A 24,692-nucleotide genomic window follows, 5' to 3' on the forward strand; every position below is an offset into this window, starting at 1 on the left:
GCTGAGCCCTGGCTGGCACGAACCCAAACCCCAGGGCCCTGCCCAACCCTTCCCACATCCATCAGCACCGACTGGCATCACCTTCCAGCCATGGAGAGAGCTTCCATTTCCAGGGCATGGAGGAAAACCAGCTACATCAGGAGACGATGTGCTGGAAGCTAAAATGTGATGAAGATTTGGAAGTGGGACCTGGATCTCCTGCTTCCCACTCCTGAGCTTCACCTACAGGCACATTACACCTCCCACTGGGATGAGCAAGAGGAGGAATGTGCACATCTTCGGAGTGATCTCACACCTGCACGCTCTGAGCGCACACCGCAATCTCTGGTGAGGGTCCAGCCCAGCAAACGTCCTCCTCCCTCGCTCCAGACACCAAATCCTTTAATTCCTTGGCTGAAAGGAGCAGCCTGGTTTCTCTGTCCAAGATGAATGTGGGTCATGAAGGCTGTAGTCTAAATTAGATTATTTTTACGTTCAGTTTCATCATTAAATCGGTCCCAGGAAGGTACTTCTGTTTCAACATTAATCGTGGGGTGGCTGACTTCCCAAGGAAAGATTCTCTCCGGAGACCCGATGGATCAGGGTCTCACTCCACAGCTGAGATTCAGAAGGAAAAACAAGGCAGCATTTCCTGATAATTCAGGATATGATTTGGCTTTATAAGGTTGACTTTCAGCCCAAAGTGACCCCAAATCAACCCACTGGGGTCAGCTGCTCCAAAGGGCTGTAAAGAAATGATGAAAAGCAGTGATTTATGTGTAAATGGCAATTTTTGGGGCTGTTCTCGGGGACATGAGGCTCCTTGATTGCATTTTTGGTGTCCATGCCCAGCTTCAGCAGCAGGATTAAAGCACAGGGATTCATCCTGCTTTGGGATGAGCCAGAATTCTCAGCCACGATCACACGACTCCGCTCTTGCCTCTTGCACCAGGGAATTCTCCTGGGTGTGTTTGTTAACAAGCGTTACTCATTCCACAGACACCTCTCAGTGCAAGCAGGGGCAGCGCCTGGGAGTTCTTAGGAAAGATGCACAGATAAAAATAAGGGAAGAAAATCATCTTCATCTCAGGAAATAAACCCTGAGAGAGGCCACAGCATCGAGGGACAGAGTCCCACAGGCCCAGGGCCGTTCCCCACCGAACCCTCCAGCACAAAGAACACACAACAACATCACTTGGAAGGTTTCAACAATCTGATTTTTAACATTATTTCTGGAGCCAACTGGAGGGACAAAGCGTGGGTGACGCCAGGTGACAGAGCACAACCCCTCAGACCACTCCGTGTGGGGTGACAAATTGAACAGACACAACAGGTCCCCAGCTCCCACCAAAGGAAATGGATCTAACAGTGATATTTAACACCCATGAAACAAATCTATCACAACAAAAGTGTCATTAGAAAGACGCCCAGGTTCCTATGTTAAGGGTTTATATGAAAAAGCAGGAGTTCTCCACCCTGAATTCCTGATAGAAAACAGCAGGTAGAAACCTAAGGTAGAAATCTGGAGTTAGAGAAATCCTTTGGCAGCATGTTCAGTTACAATCAGGCCTTAAAAATAAATACGATCATGTCTAGAAGTATGAAGAGAAACACCAACCCCCTCTAAATACACCGGTTTAATAATAATTAAATTATTTTACACTATCTACAAGTTGCATATCACGGAGTTAGGAATAGAAGAGGTGACAGAAGGACAAATCCTGCTTTTATAAAAGTTCAGGCATGTGTGGAGCTGTGTAGAAAATCTCAGACAAATGAGTATATACATTATTTATACTTAACAATTAACATCAGCAAATCACATCTGGCTGGCTCAATTTGAAGATTCCTCTTGGCCCAAAGCTCAGAATCCGAAAAAACACCAATCTCAATTTCCTGACAAACACGGAGAATTTATAGCAACAAGAACAAGGTTTAGTTTGACCACAAAGCAATGGGGAACAAAGGAAACTCCGACAAATAAAAGCTCCAAACAATAAGAATTTGGAACAGCAGCATTGAAATCAATTCATTTCCTCAAAAGACACAAGGAACAAGTTATCAAAATGCTTCAGTATTGCCACGTGTGTTATTTGTACTGAGCTACATCCAGGGGAAGGATCGAGACAAATTAAAGTCATGTCCAAAGGAAAGACAAAATCCTCCTTCCAATTGCACACATTTTAATTAAAAGTGATTTAAAGAGCAGGTGCTGAACACTTCTTGCATGAGCATGAGGCTGCAAGTGAATATAAGGTCAAGATAGGAAATAATTAAATAAAACGAGGAGGTGCTGAGTGAAGGGTGGGTTTTGTCACTCAGCAGCCTGGGAGTTCCAATCTGGGATGAAATTCACACATCAAAAATGCTTATTTAGACATCTGGGAGCTTCCTGCTTTTAATGGAGATGGTTTTATCAGTGATTTGCTTCCATTATTTCCCCAAACCAAGATTATCACTCACCAGAGGTTGTTAAAAGCAGGATAAATGTGACCATGCTCCAGTGAGGAGGTAAATAGGAGGATGAAGTGATTTTTTTTTTTTTTCCTCCCAGCAGTTAAAACAAGAAAGAAATCCCACATTCCCAAAGGATAATCCAGCTCATGTGCTCCCTAGGACAAACCCCACCCTTTAAAAAGTGCATCAGGGAAGAAATTCTTGGGTTTCTTTTCTCAGCCACCAACTGCCACACGTCCCCAGCTCCGAGGCAATCCCTTCTCCAGGGACATGGCTCTCATTTTCCATGTGCTCAGGAGCCCAATCCCACCCACCAGCACATGGCATGTGCCTCCTTAAATCCCCCTTTCCCAAGTGGTGTAAGAGCTCCTCTGGGTCAGTGCTTGTTTAGACACGGACACAGCGGCAGAGGAAGGAAATCCAAGAGAGGCAGAACCCCCTGGTCCCATCAAGACGATTCCTGTTCCACTCAGCTCCCCCTTGGAAAGGGAACAGATCCTCACAGTCTTCAGCAGCTTCAAACATTCTCCAGCCCCCTCCTTTCCCACAAGGAATTATAACACTCCTTCACTTCTACATCCATCCAAAAAGGAAAACTGGGAAGAGGTTTTGTGCAAGTTCCTGGCTCAGCACCTTGGATCCACGGAGTGCCCACACAGGCAGCTGGGAGCATCCCCTGCCTGCTCTTCCCAAGGAGCCTCGTACTGGCAGTGCCACCTCTGCCGAGACACCAGGGAATTCTAGAAAAACTTGTTTTCCTCAAGGAAAACACAGCAGTTCTCTGCGTTTTCCAAAATATAGAGGCAGCACTGTCAAACCCCTCTTTTTCATATTTCCACAGGGATGTGGCCCTCAGCAGCACCGCTTCCTCTTCCAGCTGGACCCAGGGATCGCTCGGATTCCGCAGCGCGTCCTTCGGCTGAGGGAAGGGGACTCCGAACTGCAGAGATTCCCTAGAGCCACTGGGATAGAGGGATTACAGAAGACACCAGAGCAAAGCAACAGTGTCTCAGCATCCTCAAGCTTCCAGAAACACATTGAAAAGAGAATTATTTTGGGACAATCTTTCAAGATTCACAAGTGGCATTTCTTGAAAGCGCAGGAGAGAAAAAAAAAGGGACTCGGAGGAATCTGGAATTATTTTAAACCATCCCCTAATCTAGTTCAGGATGCAAATATGCAAATAACCATCAGAGCTGGTGCCTATTTTTACTCTGCATCACCCTAACGCAGCGAGTTGGGTTATTTGAAAGGAAAATGCACTTGGATATCCATGGCAGGGCTTCACGAAGATCGTTGGGTCAGGCGGCCGCTCCTCAACGCTGCCTGTTTAAAGCAGAGGCTGCTGATGGTAATTTGTTTGTTGCTGGAGCAGGGAATGAGCAGGAAGTGCCACGGGATAACCTGGTCCTTGGTTGCTCTGGAATGCTGCCATGTCCACGGCCATGCCCATCTGGTGCTGGGGGAAGGCAGCTGTGCCGGCAGCTGGGAGGGCGGTGCCGGCGCTGGGGACGCTCGGGAAGGGCTGCGGCAGCGCGGGATCGGGGCCGGGGCTGCGGGGACACAACACCAACCACGCTCACACTGACAGCTCAGGGCCAGCTCTGCCAAGCACATTTACCCCCAGCAGCGATCTCCAGCCCCACAGCAAGCTGGGAGCTCCCAGAATACACAAATTTGAAAAGAACGTGACCAAAACGGTCGTTGTGGAAGGTATTTTGTGTTTTTCTAGCTAGGAAAATACAGTTTTTTACATGCACACTCTCCACTTAAATCAGCTCTGGCCTTGCAGTTTCCCTCCTGTTACTCTCCCGTGTTAATAAACAGAGTTTCCCAAGAATTCCATACTTTTCATGCCTGTAACATAGCAGGTTTTTATGGGTTTTGCAGGAAAAATGTCTTCACCCTCAAAATTCTTCCAGCAGCTCAATAATTCTACATGAGTTAATAATTCTGTATGAGTTTTACTTTTTAATTTACTCTTACTTTTTAGCTTACTCTCACTTTTTAACTCACTCCTACTATTTAACTTTCAATCTTTGGTGCTGGGTGGTTAAAGCTGAGATCAGAGGTTCCTCTTCAACCTTCCTCTCCTAAAAGCTTCCTGGAAAACCTCCTCAAGCAGGATCCATTTTATGCAGAATAATGCTCTCATTGCTCCCTAGTTCAGTAAAATTGGTACTTTCCTCTCAAAATGACGTGTCACTAAATGTAAATACCACGAGAGCATGCAAAGTGGCAGAACTCCCCCCAGGAAGAAGAATGTGCTGGATCCATACCTTAAATAAGCAGCTGGAGGTGGCTGAGTGGCTGCAGAGTTGATGCTCTGAGGCAGAGACCTGACCTGGCCCACCTGCTCCGGGGCCAGGCTGTATCCTGGGGACATGGAGACTCCCTGGATCATGTAATTCCCACTGGGAGGCTGCACAGGATACGACTGCAAATCAAATCCAGGAGGTTTGGTGTTTAGCACGCTTTGGAATTAACCCACCACAATATCCTAAGGCTGGGACACAAAAGGGAAGCAAAACCTGCAGTTTTTCCCGTTTCTGGTTTAAATAATCCAAGATTCCCTCAAAATTCAGGTGGCACAGGCTGGAGCTGCTCATGGGGTTTGGATTTGGGATAAAGGGCACTCAAGGAACAGGTTTGTCCCAAATAAAGCCAGCATTATCCTGCATTTCTAGGCACCAATCTTGGGAGGAAACAGCAAACTCCAGTTGCCTTTTGGCTTAATTTACTTTGTAACCTCCAATATAATGAATTTTCCATCGTTACCGGGAGTTAAGGACACGGAATTACTTTTAACTGACATATTTTCACATCTAGCAGTTGCTATGGCAACTATTCTTTTCCCACTGAACAATTAACATCAAAGTAAAATTCACTTCAAGTAAAAACCTTCATTCTGTGCTTTTTAGAAAATCTCTCCTTCTCCTCCATTTTTATTCCTTAAGCCATCATTAGGGACAGTGTACAACAGTTTGGAGCACAAATCCAACATGTTTAGAACTGATACAAAATGTTCATTTTTCTAAGGGGAAAAGGAGCTAAAAGCAGAGGGTTTCTATATTTAGCAAAAATACACTTGGGATTAATACACTGATATTCCAGTTCCCTCCCATCCCCACTATTAGATAAGAAGGGAACATTTGACTTGGAGATTGACATGACTCACAGCAAGAATATCCACCAAGCTGCTGTAACACACAATTCCAACTGCAAGAAATGAATTATGGAAGGGATCTTTTGGAAATTTTCACTAGTGGCCAAGCAAAACCTTCTGTTCTGCTGCAGAAATCCAAATTTCTTGCAAAGGCTATAAAAATCCCCCCAGGCAGTGTGAGATTGCTCGTGGGCTCACTTCAGTTTTTTGCTGTGATTTTTTTTAAAATAGGGCTAAGTAGCAGCAGGGAATTTCCAGGTTCCAGGGATACTGACCGGCACGGAGACCCCAGAGGAGGAGGGTGGGAACTGTGCAGGGTGCTGGAGTTTGGAGTAGGCTGAGTACATGGGGCTCTCATTCATCAGTTTGTTATAGAGCTCCAGAGCTTCCAGAACCTTCACGTTCAGCTCTGATAACTCGGAATGTTTCCTGTTGCAAAACAAAGGGAGAGGGCACTGAGCTGCTTTAACAGCTGAGATGGGGAGAAAAGGACAGAGGGACAAGAAAAAGAAGCCCTTAAAAGGTGAAAGGTCACTTTTTTTACCCATTTATACTGAAAAATTGCTGCTGTAGCACAGGAAGGAGAGTCCAAGTGCTGCCCAACTGCTGCTGTCACCAGACCAGCAGCTCCCAGGTGGAGTTTCCTGTTCTTTTCACCCTCAAATATTCCCAGGAGTCACAGAATCATGGAATGGTTTGGGTTGGAAGGGACCTTAAAGGATTATCTAATTCCAACCTTCTGCCATGGGCAGGGACACCTCCCACTATCCCAGGCTGCTCCAACTTGGGCACTGCCAGGGATCCAGCTGCTCTGGGAATTCCAGCCCAGCCCCTCCCCACCCTCCCAGCCAGCAATTCCCAATTCCCAATCTCCCATCCATCCCTGCCCTCTGGCACTGGGAAGCCATTCCCTGTGTCCTGTCCCTCCAGGCCTTGGCCCCAGTCCCTCTCCATCTTTCTGATCAGCTCCTTCAGGTACTGGACAGCCAAACCTGAGGAGGGAGAGGTGAGGATAACATGGAACAATCACCCACAGACTGAAAATTCCAACCTCTAGACAGGCTGGAGAAGGCTACAGACACAAAATGCCAAAATAAAAAGCATCCATCCATGACCTGTGCAGTGAATTTTGGGAGAGCAGCAATGAAATCTCAGTGCACACGCTGGGAACTCAGTATTTCAGCATTAAAAAATAGAGTTGTTACATTTTTCTGGCCAGATTTTCTAGCTTGGGAGATGAAAGCACCAAAAAAATGTTATTAAAACTGCCCCATTTGAAGTAAATCAGTGAATAAATTAGGCTCACCTATCTATCTCTTCTAGTTTTTCATCTATCATTGGACCCATCTGCTGGCAGATATCTGTGAAGACAAAGCGTTGAGGCAGTTGATGTCTTGCACAATCAAAAGTTTAAATATAGCCAAAAATATTTTATCCAACTACAGTAAAATTAATTGCTTATTTATTTCAGGGTTGGAATTGGTAGATGGATCTTGCAAAGCTCAGGCATCTTACAGAGCTGGGAGTTATGCAAATGATTCTGCTAAACATGGAGCTGGCTTGGAACTATTAAAAAAATTCAAATTATCCCCAGAGCCCCACACTCCCACGGTGAAATAAGTGTTCTCCAGCACTGTTAGTACAGACCACAGTCCCCCTAAGCTTAAAATAAACACAAAGAACTCCCAGCTCAATCCACAAAAGGTAATTGTGAGAAGAAGTAATACAGAAAGAGCTCATTTAGTGCTCCAACTACCTTCTGAGTCGAGCAGATCTGGAGAATCAAGCTTTAAATCTGTGGGATCTATGCTCTGAAGCACCTGCAGTGTTTTATCCATCTTATCCTGAGAGGGGAAGACAACATGAAGAACTTTCATCTGCAACCATGCCAAGATTGGTTTAATATTCAAATAAAAGTTCTTTATAGACAGAGAATCATCTGCTAACATCCAGTACCAAAAGAATGTAAAAGCCCAGCACTATTTTATCTTAAAGTGGCTCCATACCTCATCAATATAAACTGGCTCAGGTTCTGCTTTCTTAATTTCTTCTGCAGTGTCCTCAGGAACAGAGATTTTATCCACAGCTGCTGAAAGAACAGAGATGAGTTTCTTTTCTCTCTGTGTCTGCCATCACTTCAAACACACATTTGCTCCTTGTTACTCGTCTGGGTGAAAAGACACTGTGATATCTGAAAGGGCAATTCACTGGATGTGTAAATATCAATTATGGTGAATTGAACCGAATTTCTGTCACAGAACATGGTAATAACTTAAAAGAGAAACAGAGGCAGAAATTAAAGTGAGCTATGGAGGGATCTGTGCCTGATTGTTTGAAACAAGGGCAGGATGTCTCTCGGTTCTTTCCTGGGGCTGATACAGGAAATTATTTTGCTGCTGGGCTAATTGGGAGCTGCAGCACAAAGCTGCCTTTCTGAAAGAATCCATCATTCCAGCAGGTAACTCACCTGCCTCGGGCTCCACGGTCAGGTCAGAGGTCACGAAATTGGATGGGAACAGCCCCACTCCTCTGTGGTTCTCCCCTTTCCACCAATTGGCATCACTGGGGAAATAAAGGAGGATTACAGAACTCTGGCATGAACAGAGGCAGGGATATATTCGGGGGTTTTTACTGAAAACCTGGGATTCAGAGACATAGTTGGGGTTTTTTTTACCAAACCCCTGTGATATCTAGAAGAGAACGTTTGCAGGGATTAACACAAAGCCAAACAGGAACTGGGGCAGAGGGCAGGGAAGGGAGGAAGTGGAATCAGGGGATCACTCAAAATTGACCATAATTCATCAATTCTTTACACTGCTTACTTGCCAGCCCTTTAAAGCTGTATACATATCTAGAGGTGTTAACAACAATCATTATTTTAGCTATTTTCACTCAGTTTTCTTCTTAGCAAATGTGACCCCTGATAGCCAGAGGTTTAACAACTGCTGGAAGCAGCTGGAATGTGATACCAATGCATTTTCTTATGTCAATACAACCAATTAAGATTGATCTTCAAAACTACAAACTGGATGAAATACTCGAGGTTCTCCCCGCACCGAAAATGATTTGAGGTCAAAACCCAGGATTATGGAAAGATGAAAGGAAGATAAAGGCATGTGAGGGAGGTCAGAGTGACAATTACATTTCTGTGGGGGAAAAAAGCATCAGAGGAAAAATGTGCTACCCTGAGAAAACAAGAGTGGTGGAACAAAGTCACCTCCACCTGAGTGTATTGTACCTGTCATCCAAAACAAAAATAATTTCTCCACTTTTAAAGGTGAGCTCATTGTCCTCGACAGCTTCAAAGTCATACAGAGCTCGCACCTTCCTCAGGCTCTGAGGGTTTTGTGGGATTTCTGCAGATGGGTACAAGGATTTGGTTTCTATTTGCTGCTGTTTCTGCTCTTGCAAAGACAATTCGATAGCTGCAGTTGGGGGAGAGAGAAAAGAACAAGTCTGTGTGGTTTATGCCTGTAGACAAAGCAGCTTGATTTCTTCATTTAACAAAAATAGGATTTATTGCTTTATTTAAACAAGGTCTGTATCTGCTTCTGTAGTATTTAAAGTTAACATTTAAAATGCTGTGTGATGGGGGAAGGATGTGTTTCATCCCAAATCCTCATGGCTGAGGAAAACACCTGGAATGCCACAATTCCCAGCCTCCTGTGCCCTTGATTTCAATTCTGTGCAGCAGGAAGGAGCTGCTTCCCATTTCCTTGCTTTTTTCTGAAGCCCAAGTCTGACCCAAGGCTAAGACAGCAAACTCACCTTTAGCTATATCCTCATCTTCTTTGGTTTTACTGGATGAGGAGCCATTCTTAGCAGCACTGGTGGAAGCCTGTAAGGTGTGAACAACAGAGGGACTTGAGGTTACAAATGAAAAAGAAATCTCTGCAATTATGTATTTTACAAAGTTAGCACAGAGTTGTTCCTGGTCAGCTGCCTTACAGAATCAAGATGACCTTCTGGAAACCAAAATCACCACTCTTCAGCTTTTATTCTGTTTTCAGCAGGGGAAAAAGGTAAAATAAATAATGAGATTTAGTTGAAATAAATTATTTTATTTAAGTAATTATTTTAGTCACATTTATTACAGTGAGAGTGCTCATTTAAATGACTCTTTCCACCTTTATCCTTCACTCCTCCCTTCAAGAGAGAAGATGCTCCAAGTCTCCCCAGCAGCACAGTGAAGTCATTCCTGGAGTTTTCATTCCCACCAGAAACTGGAATTGGGTGCCAGTGCTCAAGCTCTTCCATGTTTCTGCCATATGTTTTAACACATAGATCAGATTTAGAAGTGAAAACATCTTTGTGGAGGAAGGAGGGATTGTAAAAGTTAAAAAACTCTCAGTGTTTCATACAGAGGAAAGTAAACTTTGTGTAAGGAAATTGTAATAGAAATTGTAATTTTGATTCTCAGGACTGAGTAATATGAAAATAGTTAGAAGCATCAATAATAAAAGTTAGGAACAAACCAGCTGGCATCATATCTGCTGTTAGATTAGGAGCAACAAACCCCCAAAAGCGAAAAATAAACCACTCCAAACCCAGGACAACTCCTGACATGGACAGGTAAAGCAGGAACAGCAAATGGGGCTCTGGGAAAGGAAACCAGAGCATGGGATCCATCACTATCCCAAACCAGCTCTCACCTGGGATCCAGCAGCAGGGAAAGTGACCCCTTCTTCCTTTAGGGATTTGATGGTTGCAGATATTAAGCTACACTGTGGGTCTTTCTGGAACTCTTCTGACCACTCCACCATGAGGGTTTTCAGCTTTTCACACACTTTTGGGTGAGCCTGGAAGACAAAAGTGGATAAAAAGGGATGTTTGAACCTCAAAATGAACAGAAAGAGTTGTTACCAAAATTGTTACCAAACCCATTTTACTAAAAATATCCTTAATCATTAATACTTGTGTTGATTGAGAAGATTTGGGGAGCAGAGTCTAGAATATCTGGCCTTTTATACCCTGATCTGATATTACAGAGAACATGCTGAGCTCCTGGAGCACTAATTCTGGAGAAATTCAGGCTGCCTACCACACTTATCCCAAATTTCTGCCTCTCTGTGTTACTCACCCTCCATTTAACCTCAGTTTTCTCTTCATTCCCTCTCAGGTGTGTCATTTTCCACTTCCCAAACACGTAAGTTGGTCTAATTTAAGCCACTGTCTTGCCCTACAAGAAATCCTACAAGAAATCTTTCCCTGCAGTCCATCTTCCCTACTTTTCCTGGCCTCTTCAGTTTCTCCTCAGATGCTGGAACATGTTTGTCCCAGCTCAGAGAACCTCACAAAAACCTGTTCTGAGCCTCCTTGAAACAGCTTCTCCCACAAGAAGGGATTATCCACAGGGATAATCCATAGGGACAGGTCCTATTCCCAAACTGGGAGCTGAGCTGCAGGGACAGCCTGGTAAGGGAAGGTATTTGCCTGGAGTGGGGGCAAACCAAGATCAGTTCATGCTCTGCCTGGAATTCCTCTGGCTCCCACATTGTTCCCAGGTTCTGGCACTGGGACAAGAAGTGCCTGGCCAAGATTGCCAACCCAAGGAATCAGATCACACTGGGGCCTGTGCCTCACAGGCCAACATGGCCTGACCAGGCAGAACAGTGACAAGTCTGGACTCCAACCTGCATTTAATTTACAGAAAAGAAAGTTTGCTGGGCTCAGGATCAGCCCAAAGACGTTTGTCATGCTTGCCTGAACTCATTTTCTCTCGGAGAAGAGGGAAAAAGCACAATTTTATTCATTATTCCTCCAACTGTGTGTGGGGGTAAAGGGTCAGTATTTCCCAAGAACACATAAATTGTGCTCCAGAGCCCATGCCTGGGTGGGATTCCAGGTTTCCTGCACATCCCTGAGTGCTGCCAGGCCCTGAAGGTCATTGTTGTGCTTCAGGATGGACCCTGGCTAATGAGAACAAAGAGAGACCTATTTTTCCTCAGAAAGCCAGAAACACAAGAGCTGTGAACTCATTTTGCTTCCCAGCAATTTTATTACTTTCCTTAATTGCTTTGCTCAGCCTCTGATGATTCCAGGGCTCCCACAGATCTGAAAACTCCTTTTTAACCCATTAACCAGTTTTGTCTCCAACTGGAGCAGTAATTAGGGAAAAGCTGCTCCTGCTTGTTCAACTCCTCACATCCAGACTTAGATCCCAGCAGCTGCTTCACCCCAACCATTTCAGTCTTCTTTTCCTGGTTATTTTCTCATTCAACGTTCCCAGAATTTCCAAAAACTAAAAAGGATTGTCTGTAACTTTATCCTTTTCCTTGTAAAAATGTCATTTACTTCCTCATAATTTTCCCTTTCACTTCAGCCCATGAATTTCCTTCAAGCTTAATAAAAACTCTCTTCAAGAAAAGCTGCACTTACCATGATCAAATTAATGGAGCTTAGGAAGACAGATTTTAATTAAAATTGCTCATGTAATTTTGTAAAAATTTGAAGGATTATCAGCTGTCAGTTCTTTAATAATTACTTTTTTCATAGTGAAAATCACACAAATTTCAGTGAAAACACAAACAGCACCAAAAACTAGGAAATGTGCATTAACCAAAACAATAGTTTGGAGAAGTTACCAAAATAATCCTTCCCCAGGATTTAAGGTTCTGGAACAATTACCTTGTTTATTATAGCTCGAGCTTCAGTGGCAAAGTCCCGGGAACACACTTCCAAGTGGAATATTTTCCCACAGTTTGAGACACAGGCTCCTAAAAGCTGACAACAGAAACACCATTGGGAAAATGCACAACAAGAGTGCAAATAACCCAAAATGAAAGGTAAGTTCAGCATGGACACTGATTTACTGAGGTTAATCAAGGTATTAATTAATTGATTGACCAGTAAATATTGAATTGCTGCATTCCACGAGGTTTTTGGGAAATCTGGGAGTGTACTCACTGTGAGTGCTTGCAAAGCCACGTGGGGAACTTTGTGATTTACTCTCTTCATGATGGCTTTAAGGCAATCCTTGGCTCTGCAGAGGAACAAAGACATGAAGGATGAACGGGAGTGACAGGAGCCCAGAGCTGCACCAAACCTGAGCCTATTGAACAAAAATGTCACTGAACCTGAACCTCCCAGGGCTGGGCTGACACACACATTTACCCATTGACCAATTTGTTCCTCCTCTGCTGTGTGCTGGATTGGAGGAGATTCCCTGTTTTTCCCCTGGCACTCCATACCCATTCCCAGGAACTGCTGACAGGCCAGCAAGGGAAGCAATTGCATTAAGCTGAGGAAATGGGTTTGAGACAGACAATGAAAGAAATGTCACCATCAAAAGAGATGATTCAATAAATGGTTATTTTAGTGGCCATTGGAAAGGCTCTCCATGGATTTAATTCCCAGCTCTTGGATCCCCTTTTCTAGAGCCTGAGGACACAAAGATTTTCTAATTTGTTTCAGCACAATCTGAGGTGAGTAGAGAATAATAAATAGCATTTTAAATGTTTCTGCTGAGGGGTTTCCACACTTTAAATGAGCATTAATGGCTGGCAGGAGCTCAGGCACATCAAAGGCTTCATTAACACTGATATTTGGAACTCTTAAAAACGTGAAATCCTTCTAAAAAAGCTGATGCAGCATTTAAAAATAATATCACTGGCAGATACTTGAGCTGCTGGATTTAGCAAAGCACAGACAAGCCTCTGCGCCAGAAAAAAGACACTTTTAGTCCTAATATTTCCATTTTATTTCATATACAAACCATCCAACAAAGTCAACTCAGTTATTTTCAGCTATATTTTTATTTAGGGTAGGCAACAATCTTCATTATTTTCAATGGCAGGAGGGAAGAAAACAACACAAAATTTAATTAAAATATGCCAGCAGCAGTGGCATTTAAAATTCAGAATTTAGCATTTTATTTTCTACACAAATATATATATTTAGATTTGATTATGCATTTTATATACTTCTATTTCTGCATTTATAATTTTTTTAATTGCTGATTTCTTTACAACATTCCCTCCTCCAAAACCAGATTTAAACCAATTCCCACTACAAAAGTCTTGTGGCACTAAAAACTTTGCTTTTTAATAAAGGACTCAAAGGACAGTTTTTTCCTTCAGGACTAAAGATTCCCAGATTGAATAGATTTGCTGTTATTCCTTGTGGCAGGTAATTAATGAAAACCAAAACAACAGAACAAAAAAAAACCACCCCAATTTTAATGTTAAATAGAGCTGCTAAAAATCTGAACTGCTTAAGAATTCTGCCTATACACTAATTGAGGGATAATTCGAAATTTCAAAGATGTTACCACTCAAAAATTCAGCAAATACTTTTGGCTGCTGCAAGATCACTGAAATTCCACTTATGTTCCACTCAGGCTAAACTGACTCCAAGTGATTTGTGCTTTGATCCCTATTTTTCCCCTTTTCTCTCCCATTCTCCCTAACAACCAAACACAGACAAACATCATAAGAAGCCCCTGGTCCTTGCCAGGTATTTTTCTGCACAGAAATTATTTCACTTTCTCCTACTGGCACAGTCACTTCCCCAAAGTTATGCCAGATCATTAAATATGAATAACTCGGGTCTGCTGTGCAAAACTCCAGGAAAAAACTGGAATGCACTCAGCACATACAAATTGCTCTGCTCCAAATCCTGTTGGAACATTTCTTTCCAAGAATTTCAAAGCCAACTCCATGTATTTGTGAGGTTGAGCATTTTGAGATGTGTTCTCTGTGACATTTTCTTCTTCACACCAGCCCAGAATTCCATGGAATGCTGAGGCCCAGCTTACCCATTGGGAGTGCTTCCAACTTTGTCACATATATCCATGATAAGCCCCCAATCCTCACTGGTGTTGTATTCATTTGTAGCTTTCTCTGGAAAGAAAAATAAGATTTATTAAGTGATTGATTTATTTATTTATTTATTCAATTCAGAGTCTATCAATTCAACAGAATGTATCCCTAATTAATATTTCATGGTTTCATGGAATTATTTGGGTTGGAAAGGACCTAACAGCTCATCTTGTTCCAGTTCCTGCAGGGACACTCATTGTATAGATTAATTAATAAGGCTTAACGGTATTTATTTGTGCTTTTAAGTTTTTATTAGCCAGGTTATTTAATTCCCATGTAAATATTGCAGTTCAAGTTTATAAACAGCAAATTAAATATTTTATTGCATTTGCTGCCTCAAGATTAAATTGTAACCAACTAAATTCAATTTTATTTTGGCTGGTCAGCGGAAAGGTTTCCACAAAGGGAACACAAACACAGCACCCACCAATGTCCCAAATCCCTTTTGTTACAGATGTAAAAACAATGGAAATTTGGAATTTTGGCCATAATTTATCTCCACAAGCTGGAATATTTACTCAGAGGAAGCAAGTATTATCTTGAAACCATGTTCCTACAGCACAAATCATCTTCAAAACTTACCCCAAAATGATATCATTGCTAAATTTTCTTTTAAGTGCATCAGTATTTTAGGACATTAATAAAAAAATTCATGGATGTTGTGGAAAATAAATCAGTGCCTGCAATTTTAAACACTTTATTAAAAAAAAATCAAACCAAGTCAGCCTCTGGAAGTTGCAGATTCCCTGGATATACAATCCCTAAGCACTGAACAACCATGGAAGGTTTTAATGAAGTGTTTGGTGCACACAGCCTGAGCCTGGGGTTTCCTGGGAAGTTCTGCCAGGAAAAGCTGCTGTCTGAGAGCACGTCTCTGTTCCCGGCGGTGGGAATGCTCCCACCCAATCCATGGATCCATCTCCTCAAACTCCAGCAGCTGTGCTGGGACAGCCAAGGACAGAGAGCACCAATGCCTGGAGAACAGCCTGCCGGGGGTGTCCCCTCTGAAATTCCTGGCATGCTTGGGATGCCCCTTTTGCCAAGGGCCAACAAGAAACAGGAGGAGCTGGTGGCAGGACAACCACAAAACACGAGCAGTGCTGCAGCTCCAGGGCTCCTTCAGCCTCCAGGAGCAGCTCCCCATCTCAGGGTGCTCATCAGGAAGGCACAAGTGTCACTTCTGGCCTCCACAAAAGTCTTGGAAGAGATTCCCAGGGATATACTGAAGTACTTCCCAAGGATACACTGAAGTTTTCCTGAACCCTGAGTGGAAATCACAACCAGCTTTCCCTGCCATGACAGAAATAACCCCAACTCTTCCACTGGCAACAGGAAGGTTTGGTGTTTATAGGCTTCACCAGGAAGTTTTCACCCCAGAATTATTGATTTAGGTTGGAAAAGCCCTCCCAGCCCATGGAGTCCCAGCTGTGCCCGATGCCCACCTTGTCCCCAGCCCAGAGCACTGAGTGCCGCCTCCAGGAATTCCTTGGACACCTCCAGGGATGGGCACTCCAAGCCTCTCTGGGCACTTCCAAGGCCTGAGCACCCTTTCCATGGGGAAATTCCTGCTGCTGTCCACCCTGAGCCTGCCCTGGCCCAGCCTGAGGCCGTTCCCTCTCCTCCTGTCCCTGTTCCCTGGCAGCAGAGCCCGACCCCCCCGGCTGCCCCCTCCTGTCAGGGACTTGTGCAGAGCCACAAGGTCCCCCCTGAGCCTCCTTTGCTCCAGGTGATCCCTCACTCCCTCACGCCTTCCCCATCCCAAAGCAAGCACAGCTCCCACACCAGGCTCAGTGCTGCTCACTCCCAGCTCCCAGGCCTTTCCCCTGAGCCAGCACATTCCTACATGGAGCAGTGTCAAAGGCAAGTCCCTCCTCCTGGATCCACACAGTCCTGGGAGCAGCCGTGGCCATCCAAACTGCATCCTTGTCCAAACTCTCATGGATCTGGAAGCTTCCTTCCCTGCCAGAGTGCCAAACTGAACAGCAGCTGCTTTTCCCCTTCACAGGAACCATTCTGAAGGAGAACTCCCTCACAGATGCTGAGACACGGACAGATCAGAAGAAACAGATGTGGGAGGACGCATTTTCCATGATTTTTTCAGCACTAAGGGAACATAACCTTTAAAAACATGGAATGACTTGTCCTCTGCAGCTCTCCAATTAATGAAGGAACATCAGACTTGAGCTGGCTTTTATAGAGATAACGATAAAAGCAAAATGTGCTGCTTGGGGTGTTTTTCTGAAGAACCCAAAGTGCCGTGAATCACTTTTCCCTGGGTGAGCTCCCTGAGCTGATTTGCTGCGTGGCTGCACGAGAACGGTGCCAATCCCAGAGAGGGGAGAGCACTCAAAGGAGCAGCTGGGAAGGGGCTGGGAATTGTTTGCTGCTCCCACTGCCAAAAGGAGAAATGCTTGAAGAGCTCCTGCCTCAGAACACTGCAAACAGCTCTTCCAGGAAAGGAGGGAATGCTTTGCCACTGCCTGAAGTTTTTCAGGATCATCCCTCTACCACGCAACAGCCAAAACCAAGTGGAATGTCATGGAATCACTCACTGGGAGGGACCTTAAAGCTCATCCCAATCCAGCCCTGCCATGGGTGGGCAGGGACACCTCCCACTGTCCCAGGTTGCTCCCAGCCCCAGCCAGCCTGGCCTGGGACATTTCAGGGATCCAGGGGCAGCCACAGCTGCTCTGGGAATTCCAGCCCAGCCCCTCCCCATCCTCCCAGCCAGCAACTCCCAATTCCCAATATCCCATCCATCCCTGCCCTCTGGCACTGGGAAGCCATTCTCTGTGTCCTGGCCCTCCATGCCTTGTCCCCAGTCCCTCTCCAGCTCTCCTGGAGCCCCTTCAGGCCCTGCAAGGGGCTCGGAGCTCTCCCTGGAGCCTTCTCCTCTCCAGGCTGCACAAACCCAGCCCTCTCAGCCTCTCCAGCCCTCCATCCAGGTTAATTGCGTTCTTTTCCCTTTTTTCACAAGAAGGGATGGGCAATACACAGAAATAAGACCCAAAAAATGAGGGAAGAGCCCCCTTTGAGGACTGAAGCAGGCAAGGTGTGGGGATGCTCAAAGCCCCCCTGCTCGCACCTCTCCCAAGCCCAGCTCCTCAGCCTGGGCTGGTGGCAGCTCCACCCGTGCACTGCACACACAACCTTCACACTTGCAAAACATTTTATTTCAGCCCTGAATTCCCTTGGGATAGGCTTGCCAAGTAAGATCTGGGTTAAAAAACCAGAAATGTACTAAAATACAACATTTTTTCTTCATCTGTGTCACTCTCTATGCAAGAAACAGAAAAAATAAGCACTGGAGCACTGATTTAGCACAAAAAAAAAAATCACTACTCAGGCACTTCTAGCACAGAAGGTTTTTGGGCTAAACCAGTGCTTCTTTATTTTTTAGTGATTCTGATCACTAAAATCAAAATTTGCTTGATCACTTTGCCCCCGAAGTGAAGGAAACCCTTGCCTGCACAGAAATATTTCAAATTTTACACAAAGCACGTACGAACTTTTCAAGTGAAAAGTAAACATAAAACAAGTGGAGGGCTACTCCAGCGCTGTTTTCCAGGAGATAAAGCAGAAAGACATGGATGAAAGGCAGAGATTTAATCCCACACACCTTCATTTGTATGTCTGGCCTTTGTAGAGCCTAATTAAAGAATTCCAGCTTGGATTTAATTAGAGATCATAGCCAGGATGACCCTGTAGTCACAAGGCAGCCCTACCTGTAAGGATTCCTACTCATGCCACTATTATATCCTAAAAAACCAGATTAAAATAGATTATTAAAGGAACTTTTTGCAGTATAAATCCAGTTCACTGAAAAGGCCTTTTAAGATGCAGGTTTTGCTTGGAAAGTGAGTGTTTTGTTTCACTGAGGCCAATAATCTGAAAAGGAAATAATTTCATTTGCCTGTCCAAAAAAACCTAAAAACATTGAAAATACTTGAGGAGGATTAACAAAGATTATATTCCAGAGCCTGGAAACACCAAGATGGAAGTTAACAACTCATAGTTTATGTATAATATATAAATTATATTAAATTACAAAGTTATGTATATTATATAAAATATATAAAATAGCTTTCATAATATAAAAAAAGCAAAACAGTGAGGCTACATTAAAAATAATCAAGGCAGGATGGGGGAGCAGTGCAAAAATAATCTCAAAAAATGAGAAAGAAATGTCATTAAAATGCAGGCTCAGAATTGAGGAATTTGAAGCAGTCAAATCACAGACTGGGAAATATTGTCCCTGCAGTTCAAGAAGAAAAGAAACACCCAAGTAACACCAAGGAAAAAAAAAAAAAGTCTAATTAGCTTTTCCTCAAATATTTCCAAGATTTAAGCCCAAATGTTTAAGACAAGAATTATTATGGACTGAGAAATGAGGGGGAAATGTGGTGGATTTGAACAAAAGGCAACAACATCTCATCAAGGACTAATCTAAAATTATCTGTTCAGATCCCATAAAAACATTCCATAGGATGCCACAGGCAATGGTTATTAGCTACAGCTCGTGGATCACTCCACAATTAATACAAAGTACTCTAATGAGGCTGAATTCGTGTCCTGAATGCCTTAAAAATCAGGCTTGAAATCAGTATTAATATATCCTGGCTGACAGGCACTGCAGGGGGGAGGGTGTTACAGGCAGGTATCAGCAATAAAAGGAACATAAAATAAATAATAATAATACTGATAATAAAATAATAAAAATAAATACTAGAAAAATAAAAAAGGAAATAAAACATGAGGGAAATGTAAGCCCTTGAGGGCTGGATTAGGTAGGGAAAGGACCAAAATGGGAAAGATTCTCTGGGAAAGCAAGTGCTCAGCAGCTGGAAACAAGAGCAGAATGAGGAGGACAAAGTTAAGGAGCCCCAAAAGGCAAATCCAATCCCGGAATGAAACAGGGAAACTTCCCAGCAACACCTGAGGAAACAGGGAATGTCCTCATCCACCTTCTCAGCAAGCCCTGAACCCCTGCACAGTGCTGGATGCCACTCCAGCCACACAGCAAACACCTCCTGCTGCCCTGAGCCTGTCAACAACGTGAGGAAAGAAGGGCAGGTAAACAAAGGATCAAAGGGAACGGGGCTGTTCCCTGCTGCTCCACAGACGAAGGTTATGGAAGAGGAAGGGCAAAGCTGGGAAAACAGCGAGTACACGTGGACTGTGAAGGGATCCACACAGGAAATTCTAAGCTTCTAAAAGTTTTGAGGGTTCCTCTCAATAAAAGAAGCCACACTCCTCCAGAGCACTGTTCCAGAGGGTTATCCCGTGATTTGCAGCTGCGTCCAGAGCACATTCCAAGGCTCTGCACAGCTCTGTGGACTTGGAACCATGGGAGCAAATCCAGCTGTGGCACAGGAAAAGCACATTCCCCACAGGTGTCCCAAGGAAAGAGCAGCTCTGGATGAAGAGGCAGCTGGATCTGCCTACAGGAAGCACCGAACTTCCAAACTCAGCACCTCCCCAGACCATCCACATGTGATAATCTGGTATTTGGGATGGTCTAATTTACAACAGAATAATGACAAATTTTTTCCTGGCAAGGGACTCTTATGATTTAGCCCCAATAATTCAAGTTCCTTTTCTGTTGCACTTACTACATTATAATAAGTGATAATTATAAATTATAAATAATCAATATTAAAATGATAACTAAAAAAATATTACACTGAGTAAAATTTAAACAACTGGAAGTGAACAGAGTCCCATTTTTGAAGTTTTGCAGCCTGGGAACCCTTGAAGTTTTTAGGTTTGTTAAAGAATCCTGCAGAGCTCAAAAAAAAGCCCACTTGTACAAATACATCAGTTTGAGCCATGTGAAATGTGAGTGTGGTCAAACAGCAAACTGCAGCAAGGATTTGAAATTAGAAACAAAATAATAAATAAGAATAAACAAAATAAGAAACCAGCTGAACTTATACTACAAACAAAACAGAGAAAGTGTGGCAACAAGAAAACTCAGTCTCTTCTGCTTTGGCTGTGACAAAAATCCCAGGAATGTTGAGTTTTTCTCTTTCCTTCAATCCCAGCTAACAAGAAAGCTGAGCCTGGTGCCTCACTTACTGCATTGCTTTTTTCAGTGCTGCCATTCAGAACAGGCGTTGTGTAAAGAAAAACTGACACAGAGCACGAGTTTAAGAAAGCACGAGTCAGGGCAGAACGCAAAACAAAACAACTGAGTCATCATCTTCACCCCAGCTCCAGCCAGGTTTTGTAATTACTGAGTCACAGAATGTCCTGAGCTGGAAGCAATCCACAGGGATCATCCACCAGTCCAACTCCTGGCGCTGCACAGACACCCCAGCACTCCCATCACGTGCCTGGTGTGGGTATAGGGAAGCTACTGGGAAGCTGGAAGGAATCATCAATAAAAGTGACCTTACAGCAGCCACAATTCCCTGAATCCCTGCAGATTCAGCAACACCATGGGAAGGGCAGGAGGCACAGAGCACCTCAGACACACAGGAAAAGCTGTGAACCTTCAGGAGTCAGAGCAAAACGGGACACAAAACACTCCCTGATGCTGCTGAGGGCAAGGGAGAGAGGGACGCACTGATCTGTTTCCCTGACAGAGCCCCCAAGCCCGGCCAGGATGTGTCAGGAGCTCACACCGGGATGTCCTGGAGCTGCAGCACCCTGGGGCCCAGGGCCCTCCACACTGACAGGAGGAATCCCAGGATCCCTGAGGCTGGAAAAGCCCTCCCAGCCCATGGAGTCCAAGCTGTGCCCGATGCCCACCTTGTCCCCAGCCCAGAGCACTCAGTGCCACCTCCAGGAATTCCCTGGACACTTCCAGGGATGGGCACTCCAAGCCTCTCTGGGCACTTCCAAGGCCTGACCACCCTTTCCACGGGGAAATTCCTGCTGCTGTCCACCCTGAGCCTCCCCTGGCCCAGCCTGAGGCCGTTCCCTCTCCTCCTGTCCCTGTTCCCTGCGAGCAGAGCCCGACCCCCCCGGCTGCCCCCTCCTGTCAGGGACTTGTGCAGAGCCACAAGGGCCCCCGTGAGCCTCCTTTGCTCCAGGCTGAGCCCCTTTCCCAGCTCCCTCAGGAATTCTCCAGCCCCTTCCCAGCTCCGTTCCCTTCCCTGGACTCCTCCAGCCCCTCAGGATCCCCCTTGTCCCAGAGCTGTCCCCAGCACTGGAGGTGCCCCAGCAGCGCCAGCACAGGGACGGGCACTGCCCTGGGGCTGTGTCACACCAGGGCTGGCACAGCCCAGGGGCCACTGGCCTCTTGGGCACCCCTGGGCTCTCGTTGGGCTGCTGTCACCAGCACCTCCCAGCGCCTTTTCCAGCTCTCCAGACACTCTTCTCCCAGCTCGGAGCATTCCCGGGGCTTGGTGTCACCCAAGTGCAGGGCCCAGCACTCGGCCTTGCTGGCTGCTGTCACACCACCGGCCTCACCCCGTGGATCCAGCCTGTCCAGATCCCCCTGCGAGCCTTCCTGCCTCCAGCACACCCACATCCCACCCAGCCCGGGGTGCTCTGCCCACGGAGCACTCGATCCCCTCCTCCAGACCCTCACTCAGGATACCCAACAGGACTGGGCCCAACACTGATCCCTGGGGGACGCCAGCGGCAGGAGGAAGGAGAGCGGAGAGGGGAACAAGGAGAGGAAAAGAGGAGGAAAAGCAGAAGGAAAAACATGAGGAGAAAAAGGAAGAGGAGAAAGAGGAGGAAAAAAAGAAGGAAGAAGAGAAGGAAAGGGACGAACAGGCCGCCGCTGGGCCGGGCCCAGCCGCCGCTCGCCACCCCGTCGCTCACCCACGTCCTGCTCGAAGGGGTTGGGGGCGAAGAGCGGCATCTCGGCCGCGCGGTGCCGCCGCTGCTCCCGCTCGCCCCGACAGACCCGGCCGGAGCCGCCGCCGCGCCCGCCCCGCCTCAGCCCGCTCAGCGCACGGGGCTGCCCCGCCGCGCCGGACTACCCTCCGGAGCGAGCGCCGCGGCCGCGCCGCCGCCGATCGCCGGGATAAGGGGCCGGGCGGGGAAACAGCGGAGCCGCCCGCCGGGACGGAGGGGAAGGCGGCGGGCGGCGGCCCCGGGAGCGCGACGGCGGCGGCAGGCGCTGTCCGGGGCAGCCCCGCGGCACGGGGGCCTCGCGGGGGCGGAGCTGGCGGGGACGTGGGAACGGGGCGGGGGCGCTGCGGGCGCCCGTGACGTCACGGTGGCGGCGTGACGTCACGTACCGCCATGTCGAGGCGGCGGCTGAGGGGGCGGGCCCGTGTCCCCGCGCAGGCGCCGTCGCTCCGCGTTGTCCCCGGAGGAACCGAAAATAAAGTTGTCTGAGGGCACAAATTGCGTCGTCTCCGTGGGTGTGAGGGGGGAAGAGGGCGGGAAGTGCGGCTGAGGGCACGGTGGGGCAATTCGTCCTGACATGTCAAGAGCAATAGTTAAAAAATTCAATAAAAATGGTTAACAATTAGAAATAGTGAACAATTTGCCCAGAGAGCTACAGGGAGAAAGGGGTTATGAAACAGCGTCCTGCCTCATTGTTGTCAAACGTGGAATATGTAAAACTTTCCTTCAGGAAGGATGTTCTTGGGTGGTTGATCTTTGTGGCTTCCAAGCCAAATCAACAAGAAGGGCGATGGAATCGGCGAAACAGAGCAGCCAACAAGCTGTAAGTGATGCTCAGGTGTCGGAAAAACAAATGACTCGTGGGTGGAATTGCCCTGTTAAGTTCAGGGCTTGGCATGGTCGGTGGTGCCAGCTGTAGGGGAGGCTGACAGAGCTCCGGAGGAAGGATTTCCACGGGCGGTGGCTACAGGGAACGCAGAGTTTACGGGCCACAAAGACAGCTGGCAGAACCCCCAATAAAGGAAGAAACCAATAAACTCAGTTCAGCAACCGTGGTTAAATCAGCTCCGACTGGCTGAAAGGGAATTCTGGCTGGGGGGGTGCAAGCACTGACCCAAGGAACTGCCTGGCCCAGAAGAGGAGAAGGGCTGGGATCGTTAACCAACAGAGGAGAGAGCTCTCATTAATAACTGGCCAAGGAGATGAGCGGTGAGGGAGCGTGGCCGAGGAGATGGTGGGATAACGGGTGGCAGTGGGATGGTGGCATTGGTGGGGGCTGTCCCAGTGTGGCCAAATTTAGAAATAGATCCTCTGAGAGAAGGCACAACCACCCCTCCCCCACCAGGTTCGGGGAAAAGATAGATTTTCCTCGAAGGAAAGTGAAAGAGATAAAAACTATTTATTTAAGAAACACACGGGAAAAGGAAAATAATGCTAAATAATAAAATCTTTCGCTGCAGAAAAAAACCTGGGAAAGTGTCAGAGTCCTCCCTTTGGTCTCCTGGGAGCTGGGGCTTGGGCCAGGGCCAGGCCCTCTGCGCTCGGTGGAAAGTCCTCCCAATGTGCTCTGATATTGAAGCAGTCCAGTAGAAAAGGGAGAAAATCCAAAATTCCAGGGAAGAAAAAGCAAAGTTCAACTCTCAGTCTCTCTCCAGAGAAAAGGAAACTGAAACAACTGGCCAAAAAACTGACCCGGGAAACAGCAAGCCGGGTGCTTCCTCGCTTCCCTGCCGCAGCTGGAAAGAAAAGTCGCTATCTCTGTGTGACCTTGAACAAGCTGCAAACTGCTTTGAAAAAGTTTTGCTCAGTTTTTCCTTCCCCCTCTCAGGCTCAGTTTAGAGGCACAGAAAGGCACAAAGTTAATTTCTGGGCATAGGGCAGCGACATGGGATACACATCACAAAGTCACCCCAAGACAGGGGCATTCCATAGGGAACGCGGCTCTGGCAGGGGGGATGGCTCAGCAACGGGGCGGATTTTGGGGATGCGTGACCGACAGGGTGTGGCTCGTCTCGAGGAGGGGAAGCCCCCCAAAATCCCCTTTACGGACACACCTGAGCACCATCTGTCCCTGACCCCGCTGCAGCATCAGCAGGGCCTGGCAGGAGCTCCAAGTCCTTCTTCCTCTGAGCAATAATGTGCCTGCAGATGAGCTGGGGTGAGTCAGGGATTGGTACCCAGCACCACGTGCCTTTGGAATATGCAGTGTCACCCGTCTCGGAGCGGCTGGGAGCCTTAGTCACCGTCCTGATGGAGTCACCACATTACTCACTGCCTATTTTGGAGTTATTCCCAAAGAACTCGTGTAGAAGTGAGGCACGGCAGCAGCAGAGTGCCTGCTTCTGTGAGAAGGGCAGGAATTTGGAAGTCCAACACAAACCATTCTGAAAGCTTCCTGTATGATTCAGTGATATTCCCCTGCCCACTCACCTCGAATTTCAGGGGCCACATTCCTTTCCTCA

The 24,692-nt window shown here is 46.3% G+C and overlaps 1 protein-coding gene across 2 annotated transcripts; it reads right to left on the minus strand.

The window, feature by feature from the left end:
- Positions 1–1,174: 1,174 nt before the first annotated feature.
- STAM2 (signal transducing adaptor molecule 2) lies at positions 1,175–22,313 on the minus strand. Of its 2 annotated transcripts, none has more exons than XM_032114621.1 (14): positions 22,198–22,313; positions 14,358–14,442; positions 12,509–12,584; positions 12,230–12,325; positions 10,255–10,401; positions 9,371–9,440; positions 8,841–9,027; positions 8,070–8,164; positions 7,609–7,688; positions 7,359–7,446; positions 6,909–6,963; positions 5,878–6,031; positions 4,716–4,873; positions 1,175–3,989 (listed from the first exon to the last, which is right to left on the minus strand). In XM_032114621.1, exons 1-14 carry the CDS (start codon positions 22,235–22,237, stop codon positions 3,767–3,769), a joined length of 1,554 nt encoding a protein of 517 aa, XP_031970512.1. In that variant the 5' UTR covers positions 22,238–22,313; the 3' UTR covers positions 1,175–3,766. The 2 variants fall into 2 exon arrangements, with proteins under 2 accessions (XP_031970512.1, XP_031970511.1); XM_032114620.1 differs by having other exon boundaries at positions 7,609–7,691.
- Positions 22,314–24,692: the final 2,379 nt, after the last annotated feature.

The sequence above is a fragment of the Corvus moneduloides genome, chromosome 7, assembly GCF_009650955.1.
Source record: "Corvus moneduloides isolate bCorMon1 chromosome 7, bCorMon1.pri, whole genome shotgun sequence".
In the NCBI taxonomy this organism is placed as follows: domain Eukaryota; kingdom Metazoa; phylum Chordata; class Aves; order Passeriformes; family Corvidae; genus Corvus; species Corvus moneduloides.

Bases quoted from the DNA above. Each gene is read 5' to 3' on its own strand.
- STAM2 (XM_032114620.1), bottom strand. From the start codon at position 22,237: ATGCCGCTCTTCGCCCCCAACCCCTTCGAGCAGGACGTGG. The intron at 12,585-14,357 runs GTAAGCTGGGCC...GTTCCTCTGCAG, and splicing joins GTTGGAAGCACTCCCAATGG to AGCCAAGGATTGCCTTAAAG. The intron at 6,964-7,358 runs GTAGTTGGAGCA...TTGTCTTCACAG, and splicing joins AGATCTGCTCGACTCAGAAG to ATATCTGCCAGCAGATGGGT.